The sequence below is a fragment of the Montipora foliosa genome, chromosome 8 (assembly GCF_036669935.1).
Source record: "Montipora foliosa isolate CH-2021 chromosome 8, ASM3666993v2, whole genome shotgun sequence".
In the NCBI taxonomy this organism is placed as follows: Eukaryota; Metazoa; Cnidaria; class Anthozoa; order Scleractinia; family Acroporidae; genus Montipora; species Montipora foliosa.
The window spans coordinates 36425159-36435158 of NC_090876.1; the positions used below are offsets into that span (position 1 = coordinate 36425159).

General features: G+C 41.0%; 1 protein-coding gene across 1 annotated transcript in view; it reads left to right on the forward strand.

The window, feature by feature from the left end:
* LOC138012624 (serine/threonine-protein kinase Nek10-like) overlaps positions 1-10000 on the forward strand; it is a 54722-nt gene that overhangs the window by 28970 nt on the left and 15752 nt on the right. Inside the window, exons 22-32 of the mRNA XM_068859447.1 lie at positions 1-101; positions 1674-1802; positions 3308-3352; positions 3714-3809; positions 4155-4200; positions 5838-5959; positions 6299-6401; positions 6491-6569; positions 8443-8572; positions 9036-9106; positions 9212-9254. The exon at positions 1-101 is cut by the window's left edge and continues 2 nt beyond it. Coding sequence (XP_068715548.1) covers positions 1-101; positions 1674-1802; positions 3308-3352; positions 3714-3809; positions 4155-4200; positions 5838-5959; positions 6299-6401; positions 6491-6569; positions 8443-8572; positions 9036-9106; positions 9212-9254 — 965 coding nt within the window. The remainder of the gene's footprint in view (positions 102-1673; positions 1803-3307; positions 3353-3713; positions 3810-4154; positions 4201-5837; positions 5960-6298; positions 6402-6490; positions 6570-8442; positions 8573-9035; positions 9107-9211; positions 9255-10000) is intronic.

Below are 10000 nucleotides of genomic sequence, written 5' to 3' on the forward strand. Positions count from 1 at the left end.
TATTCCCTGCTGATCTGTTTGAGAAATTCATCGACATCGGTCATTACGTCCGGGACCTGAACGCTTACAAGTCTCTTGTTGACAAGATTTCGACTTTGTCGGTAACTACTGTTGTTGGTTTACATCTAATTTAGTTTTGTAATCTCAAATCTAAACTTGTAGGAGTTTCGATTGAGTGGCCAATGGGGTACTTTTTGAACGGAGTTTACAACATAGCGCATTTTGTCCGTACTCTGACGTCAGCAGCGATTGCATGTACGCAGAAGCGCCTGGATCTCGTGTACTACTTGAAGGGATGCGCGAGGCGTGTTGAGTTTTGTTGTAGCGTTGTTCGTAGCGCTTTGAGCTGTTCGTTCAAGCATGTTTGGCTTAGTTACCACACCCTCGTTCCACTAATTTATCTGTGTGATGGTTACCTACCTCATCTCCCTCTCGTGTAGAGGCTCATGTGTCGGTCGTCAATATTTGCCAGCAATAAGAGTAGTCTCCATTTATCAGCTAGCTGCCAGTAGTGGAAGTATCCGTATATTTCAGGCACTCGACACTTATCCATCCCACATTGAAAGTTTTGTAGTGAACTTGCTTAAAGCCAGCCCTAGGATCCAGATTGTATATAAACTATGTTTGGGTATGTCAGATCATTAGTAATGTTGATAAAAAAAGGTAAAGGTAAAGTCGGCATACGAGCCAAGTAGCCCATCAGGCCGGAGCTTATTCCAGTTTCTGTAGCATGAACCGACTAGCAGTATTTCTACCCCTCCTGGATGGGATGCCAGTCCATCTCAGGGTTACTCCCGGCATTTTCGCCGGTACCCATTTATGCACCTGGGTGGAGAGAGGCACCTTGAGAGTAAAGTGACTTGCCCAAGAACACAATATAATGTCCCCGGCCAGGACCCGTTACCATGCCAACAGGAAATCCTTGCAGAAACACCCTATATTTTGGTTTCAGGTGCTCATATCTGAAAAACGATCTCGGTGACCGCAATTTTCTATTGCACTAAAGTAATCAGCAGGAAATTCTGTGGAGCAGATTCAGAGCTATCTTAAATTGTCAGTTGTTTGAGGTGGCTCTGAATCCGCTCCCCTATGTTTTTTAAACTTAGCAGAAAGTTTCATTCTGGCATGCTGATTACATTTCAAAAATTAAACTGAATTGGGAGTCACCAAGTTCGTTTTTGAGATATGAGCAGCTATAGACAAAATAAGGGGTATTTTTGCAGGGCTTTTCTGTTGCCACGGTAACTTTTTACGTCACAAAAATGACCGAATCCTTGTCAGCAATAACTGGTGTTTCACATGGTGCCACATTATTGCTGTTAAGTGATAAAGTGTTCTAGTGTCAATCCTTCTAATGAGAGCGTTTCTTTCAAGTGTTAAAACTGGTTTGAGCCACCTTAAGCCATTAACTAAAGAAGTGCCAAGTCTTACGAAACTCCTGGTTTGAATGGGGATGGAACCCAAGACCATACGATTGAGCTGCACACTGCTTTACCACTAAGCTATCAATCCATTTGGGATCTCTTCCTTAATAGCGATGATCGTTCTATTCATAGTTCTTAACTGGTTGAAATATATTACGTTGAAGCATTTTGTATCATCATGTCACACAACTCTGTGGCCAAGGTATTATGGTGGTAGTTTCCTAAACATACTTGCCTTTTTCGTCAAAGGATGAAGACATCTCGCAAATAAGAAACAATATCCTCGCCACCAATCAGAACAAAGCTCCTACTCATTCCGTCGGCTCATATGAAGTACTGGAACTTCTTGGATCTGGCGCTTTTGGTAGTGTGTATAAGGTTAGTGCAAAAGATGTGGTGCTAGAGTATGCATGTCCAATTTGTGACTATCTGCTGGTCTGTCTTGCTGCAGCCCTCAAGAGGTTGCAGAACTGTGTTTTTTTTATTCAATAGGTGATTTGCAGCCAATCTCTAGAGACACAGATAACAATGCTGCAATGTACAATTGCTGGTGGACGAACAAAAGGAGCTAATGAGAGATCTTTTGTTTTCGTCCACCAACATGGCGGTGATGACGTACCGATGTTCCGATAGTAACGACCCCCCAAAATGAACGTCAATTTTTTTGTGGCCGCTAGTAAATCCCGAAAGTAGCGACGACCCCCCCCCCCCCCCAAGTACCATATTTGGAACAACAAGGGAGAAACATTCAACCAATCAGTTCGCAAGAACACCGTGACGCAATACCACCAATGTTCTCGCGCGAAATTAACTGGAGCGAGGGGTTTCCAAATATGGTACTTAGCACTGAATATTCGGAAGCTGTGAACGCGCGTTACACGTTTCAAACCTTATGGGTTTCTGATGGTATACCATATACCATTAATTTGTCAATCAGTAAGCAAAATAGTACAATAATATGTTCGTGCAGTGTCACAAATTGTTCACGATAAAGCATTTAAATTTACAACAAGGGGAAACTTTATGCCACCATTCGTCCTTGACATCAGTTCACTGATGAAGCGATGTAAGAACTACCGTAAACCGGTATAATTTCGTATTAACAACAGGATTTCTTCAAATTGAAAACTTTATATTGTTTTCTATATAGTTTTTTGCTGCATTTATCGTTCTTAGCTTCTTTTTATGAAACACAATCTATACATATGGAATGCAAATAAAATGTTGTTCATTTTTTATTTCGGAAAAAATGCTCGCGCCAGCTCTATTTGTAAACGATTTTTGTTCCCCGAAATAGCGACCCCCAAAGGCTGCTAATTCCAAAAGCAAAGAGGGTCGCTACTATCGGAACTCTACGGTAGAATGAAAACCACTCATTGAACACTCACTCCAAGAGTTTGAGGACGCTGCAATGGAAGAAAATCACACTTCTTCCTTTAAGCACTAAATTAAACCAGCAACCAAGCACAAGTGGGGACTGAAATTAATTGAAGCTGGCTGCGCCCGAAAGAGAGATCAAAAGTCCCTCTCTGCCAAGGAAGCATAATTATATAGACGATAAAATGTCTTGTATTGCATTTGTAATGTAATTCTGTTGTAATTTGTTACGATATTTGTGAAATACTGACTGGAATATTTTGTCCAAGCTTCTAATTAGTAATAATCACTTGACGAAGTCACCCTCGATGGTTAATTTCAAAGAGGTTCTTTTCCTAGAGATTTATTTCTTGTCTACCTTTTGAGTTTTCAACAATTGGATGTGTACAGTTTTCACCGGGCACTTATAATGTAAGGACACTGAAGCACGAACGCAACCTTTATCCTGTCATGGTGAAGTCAACATCTTACAGTATGTTCGTCATTTTAATCGTTTTTTCCTGTAGGTCAGAAAGAAGAACGCTGGTCAGAGCTTTCTTGCCATGAAAGAGGTACGATTTCTTTTATTTTGCCAGTTTGCCAGTTTATGCAAGTTTCTTAATGTTAAAATTATATCATAGTAAACCACAGTCAAAGAACTGACTGAAACATGTATATCATCAGTTTTACATCATTAACGCTTGGATTTGTTATTTTATATAAAATTAAAAAGTGGGATAAGAAAATATTCGGTCCACTGCCTGACTACTTTGTGTTATTGTAGCGCAAGCAAATTATACATGATACTTCTAATTAAGCTGGTAATCAATGATAACTCTTATAATTTACTGTCTCACTGATTTTCTTTGTCTTGACTGAGGTTAAAAGTTGGATGAATTTGTGAACGTGTGAATGTGTACTGAAATGTTTCAGATGTCTGTACATAACCCGGCACTCGGAAAAACTGCCAAAGATCGCGGAAAGAGCGTTGGTGAAATCTTGAATGAAACGACTATCATGAAAGAACAGGTATGCGTTGTTGTACCTGCGAATTTCACATCAGAGAAAACAAATTTGTAATACCCTACTTTCATTATTGTAAGATCGTTTAGACGAGTTTAGTCCGAAGGGGGTTGGGGACTGTAGTTGACGACATTGACAAACTTCTCCACAACTTGAGTGGAAACCAACTTTAAAGTATCTGTCGAGTAATTTGTGTATATCTGCGGATTGTTATCCTGATAGCAGGTCGTCTGTCTGTATGAAGAACGATTAGTAACTTTGGATCTGTCGTGTTTCGCTGGTCAAGTGTCTGTGCTACAGAGCAAGAACCTAAGCAAATGCACCACCTTTAGTAATTTCTTTTCTTTGCAGCTGAGACATCCAAACGTTGTCAGGTATCACAAGGCTTTTCAAGAAAGTAAGGAAATTTTACTTTTTCTTCCAGTTCTCTTTAAGGACCAGCCATACTTTGTATTTTACTTCGAGATCCCTCTGACACAAAGTATAAAATAAAATTAAACCTGGTTTCCAAAACCAGTACCGATGCGTCCAGTATCATAACTTTATTTAATCCTCGAGAAGTTCCACAACCACCCAAGGTCTCAAGTATTTCGAAACTATAAAATAGCTTATCTTCAAAGAGCCAGCATGGCCCGTTAATATAAACCTGCAGGTATAAAAGCAAGTAAAGAGAAAACTGTTCTGGCACATGAAATCCTTCTTTTGCTGGAGACCTTAATCCACTGATCTCAAAAAAAAAAAAGATCGAGCATATGTTGTTTGAAGTGAAACACAACTAAATCGCGGCGGTCACTGATGATCCTTTTGGGGACAACCTTGAGACCCCAGCGTTAGAGTATAAAGTGAGAAGAAAACAAGTTTTGCAGAAAGGACTTTCAAAGTCGCATAGTATCGAAGGAGGCTTCGTTTTTACCCATAGCTTCCGCTGTCTATACGGAGCCTTAGCGTGAAATTGGTCCCAACGAGATGACGTTGCCGGAAAATAATACGCAACTCGATCTAGTCTCTTTTTTCGATCACTGCCTTTAAGCAACGATGATGTCTACAAGCTTGTGCGAGGACGAGAACGTCACCTGGAGATTTACCGCAGCTATTGGCATAATTTCCTGATTTCCTGCAGTTCGTTCGTAGCGGTTAAACCGTCAACTGTCGTGAAACTTAAATATGCATAAATGCTCTGACAGTGAAAGGGAAAAGTGAATGCTTTGTTAATAGTGCTTGCTTTTGTTTATAGTGGAAGTGCACTTAGCTATCAAGCTAGTTTACAGGCACCCCACTTTTAACAATCTGAAAGAAACAATTCAAACTTAACAGAAACATGATTAAGAACCCCAACTGGCAGGAGGCAACCAGTTGGCTATTTACAAAGCTGGTAGAGTTGAACCGCGACAACCAGAAACAAAACCATACAAGGGGCCGGTTTCTCGAAAGCCCCGAAAAGCCATTTGCGAAACTGCCAACCGCGTGTTTTCAAGGTAACAGAGAGAAAACTAACTGTGAAGTTTGACGACTTAAATCCATTCCGTTCTTGAGATACAAAGGGAATTGTGACACCCGAAAATGGCCCGTAAAGTTTCGGGACTTTCGAGAAACGGGCTTCAGAGGTTAGAGCGGGATTTGAACCCGGTGCAACCGCATGCAAAACCAACGCCCTAACCACTGGACGACGCCGTCTCCTATTATCATTTCAACCTCCTATTATCATCTCAACCTCCTATTATCATCTTGTGCTGTTGTCGTCCACGTTGCCTGTAAATTTGTCATTTCACGTCGTTTTGAGGACGACGATAAGACTTAACGAAAGGTATCATAATGCAAAACGTGCGTTCGGGGCGTGCGGCGTGCAGAGCCGTTGTCGTTTTTCGTTAAACCTATTGGCTGCTGGGACAGGGTATAACCGATTTCCCCTTCCTCATCATCACCATCATCATCATATCCTTTATTTAAATACGGTAGGGTTTAAAGCTCAAAACTTGTGGGAGGTAGTTATTTATCGGGGTTCTAGTTTATTTAATCATTCATGTTTTCTTTTAGAGGACAAACTCTATGTCATCATGGAATTGGTAGAAGGTGCTCCTTTAGGCGAACATTTTAATTCCTTGAAAGAAAAGGGAACAAGGTTCTCCGAGGAAAGAATATGGCACATTTTCATACAGGTACAATAAGTGGAGGCCTTTTGGGGGTCTATATAAGTGTATTCTTTAGCCCTCGAACCTCGGATTTATTGCTTCTTTATAAATAGCTTATGGGCGATTGATTGCTAGGGTAACCTTGCTGAGATACGCATCCATTCACGAGACTGTGAAAGGGACGGGAGGGACTTTCCCAGCTGCATGTACCTGAACCTGCAGAAAGCAAAAAACAGCAACAACAACCGGCCATTCCTCCCTCGGCCGTTAAGCTCTTGTTTGTTAGCACATCTCGCGGCAGACTCGACTGGCTCAAAAGAGACTTTTAAAAGTATAATGTGTGTCTCCTTTGACTTTTTATTTTAGATTGTGTTAGGATTACGTTACATTCACAAGGAGAAACACATCGTCCACAGGGACCTTACTCCAAACAACATTATGCTGGGAGAAAACGATAAAGTCACGATCAGTAAGATCATGGTCACTGTTGTGAATGTTGCCATTTTGTGTCTTGGAAAGGATTTGGCTAATTTTGTGCATTGTTGGTGTTGCTTTCAGCTGACTTCGGGTTAGCAAAGCAGAAAAACCCTGACGCAAGCAAAATGACTTCTATGGTTGGAACCATCCTATACTCATGGTATGTAGGATGTTAGAGGGGATTATTTCAGCTCAAATTTAGCAGCTTTTCCATCATTCCTTGTACTGACCCAAATACTATTCAGCTGTGACAGCCTCTAAATCGGATAGGGACTCAGCTCTATGGCTAATTTTTGTCGTTGTTGTTTTGCTTGTTGTATGTTTGTTTGGGTCTGTTGTTCCAACATTTTTCGTGTTTTCGGGTCAGACTATTTGGCTACTTAAAGAGGTTTAGTTTCTGAAGAAACTGTGTTACTGCATCGGAGTGCATCGGTGGAGAAGAGAAACACAAGAATGGGTTTATCAACTGGGTTGAAATGGCAAATTGACCACCGTAAAGAAATTCGAAAGCTGACGTTTCGAACGTTACCCTGCGAACATTTGCGAGACGTGGAAAAAAACGACAAGGAAGCAGCGAAACCAGTCACTCGGCACTTCAACCTTCCCAACCTTCTAGCCAACACATAGTGATCAGTGGCCTTTCCCTTCACCAGGGCAACACGAAAAACCGAAAAAATATAGCTGGGGCGCAGGCGCGGTGTCATTTGAGAAACCGTCGTTTTATCCTACATCAATCGTTAGATTTTTGTTTATTTATTTTTTTGAAAGTTGGGCGTGCCTATACGTCCATGCACATACTAGGATCAAATGCTTTAATTTACGTTTCTTTGCCTTTCTTTTACGAGAGAAACATATTTCTAAGGCTTTCGAAATGAGTCATTTGATTGCATGTTCCCTGCTCATTGAGAATAGTGTGTTTTGCCCGTTGAGGTCCCCTCAGATATTAATAGAGAAAGGATTGTGAGAGACGCAACCTACACTCATGTCCAGAAGTGCAAGTAATTAGATTAACGCCAAATTTTGACATGCAACACGAAGTGTCCCTTTAAATCTAAGCATTTGTTTTCTATTTCCAACAATAAGGTACCGTAAGTGTTAGAGTTAGCGTTAGTTTTAGCTCAGGGTAAATGCAGCTGCTTATCCTTACTTGAGGAGTAGCATTTGCGGACACTTTTGTTACTTGAATTGTCCCTATTCACTACTTGCACAAATCCCATAATACACCTCTTTTACCCCCGAAAACTCTGCATAGGCATTGTTTTCGACTTCTCTTGGGACATTTTCATGTCCCATGAGGAATTGCAAACAATGGTTATGCAAACGTCTTGGGTGGTAATAGAGGTGTATTATGGGATTGTGCAAGTAGTGAATTCCGAAACACAAGCGATGTTGAAGTTTGGGATAAGAGCAATCGATCTAGGGACACTTGGTGACGCTTATTGAAATCCACGTGCATCTTAAGTACTTGCATTTCTGGACGTATCTGATCTTTACCTGAAAGCCTTGGAAGGCTAATCATTTCCTCAGTTATTAAAAAACCCCGAGTGTTGATCTCTCCGGCCTGAGTTGAACCTGTAACCACCCAACGGTATTCCTATTCTAAACCAACTGAGCCAACCAGACGGTTGTTATAGTCTTATCTTCTTCGTACGATCTGTGTGGGGAAAACAAATAAAAGATATATACCGTTGTGAATAGTAGTCAGTATACTTGATTCAAAAGTGTTGAAGTGACCATTCGATTGTCGTGCAATTGCGGTTTGTTGTCTTGTGTACTTTTAATAATTGCCACAGGATACAGATACAAGAATTCAGTAGGTGGCAAATATCTTTCAGAATTCGCAGCTTTTCCCTGCTTTTGGTCGTAGCTACAGCTGAAATGAAACTCAGCAGAATTGTATGTGTTTTCAACTCTAATATGTATATGGGCTCTCACGTTTATCAGTGTTACTAAACGCTGTGGCCTTGTTCTTATGCGAACCAACTTTCATGAGAAGATGACTTCACTAGTGACTGTTTTTAATATCTTTTCAGTCCTGAAGTCGTTCAAAGTCAACCTTACGGCGAGAAAGCAGATGTGTGGGCATCAGGCTGTATCCTCTATCAAATGGCGACGCTTCAACCTCCATTTTACTCATCGAACATGCTAGCTCTTGCAACCAAAGTAGGTGCATGTGTGCATGCGAGTCATGCGAGTCTCGCATTTAAGTCTAAGCACCCATTTCAAATAGCGCCAATAAACAGTATTTAAGTCTAAGAACATTTTAAAATGGTTAGCTTTCAATAACTGCGTTGCTTCAAGGTTGACTCGCACGGCTCGCTGGCTCGCATATTCTACAACCTCGTAGGTCTACTATACACCTTACTCCAAAATGGCCGCCATTTAGATATTCTTTTGTTTTTATGGAAATTAGACCTTGATGCCTCGTTCAAGGCAAAATATTCTTTTGAATTTTCAGCTCAAGAACGAGGCATCAAGGGCTAATTTGTATAAAAAGTAAAGAATATTTAAATGACGGCCATTTTGGAATAAGGTCTATACTGCACGCTTTTTCCATTTTCGTTTGCACGCCCTTTGAGAGAGAAAAAAGGCAAACAAAACCTTCCTTTTTCCCTCTTTTTCCTAGATCGTAGAGGCAGAATACGAGCCTATCCCTTCTGGTCAGTACTCCGATAAAGTATCCGAAACCGTCTCGAGGTAGGTCGACTGACAGCAAATGTCTTTACTGATGTCTTCTTGAATCATTTGTAACTGATTCCGAGTTCCGGAACTAATTTTGGCCTTTACCTTTCAATTGTTTAGGTGTTTGACACCGAATCCAGACGGGAGGCCAGACATTGTCCAGGTAAGCTATCACAATTTTGATCGAATCTGGGGATACTTTGCCAAAAATTGGGCGCGCGACTCTTTGGATCCCCTTTTGACATCATACATATAACTGTCTTTTCGATAGTGTTTGCAAACGCTTTAAGAATGGAGCATGCATACAACTTTATTTTAGTGTTGACCACGACCTGTCTTTTGAAAAGACGGATCGACTATTGTTCTGACGAGTCGTCACGACCTGATGGGAGCGTCACGATTCGTCAAGATTATGTTAGCCTCCTTCAAGCAACTCGACTTTCTGTGAGTTAAAGGAAGGGTTACGTTTTTGCAAACGCTGGCCGTGTAGCACTTATATTTCAACAGACTTGACTATTAGAGTGTAATGTGAAGTGCTAGTTTTGTACACATATGAACCATGTGAGCGTTAGCCCTACTAATACACGTTATTCCAAAATGGCCACCATTTAAATATTCTTTTGTTTTTATTCAAATTAGCCCTTGATGCCTCGTTCTTAAGCTTAAAAATCAAAAGAATATTTTATCTTGAACGAGGCAACAAGGGCCAATTTGTATGCGCATAAATCAGCGGCCATTTTGGAATAAGGTGTATGGAAATGGGCCCACACAAGGACAGAGAAAAACTCTGACCGGGGTGGGAATTGAACCCACGACCTTCGGGTTGGATCACCGCTGCTCTACCGACTGAGCTACAAGGTCAGACGGGAGCAGTCCGTGGGAACTGAAGATGTTAAAATCATCGCAATG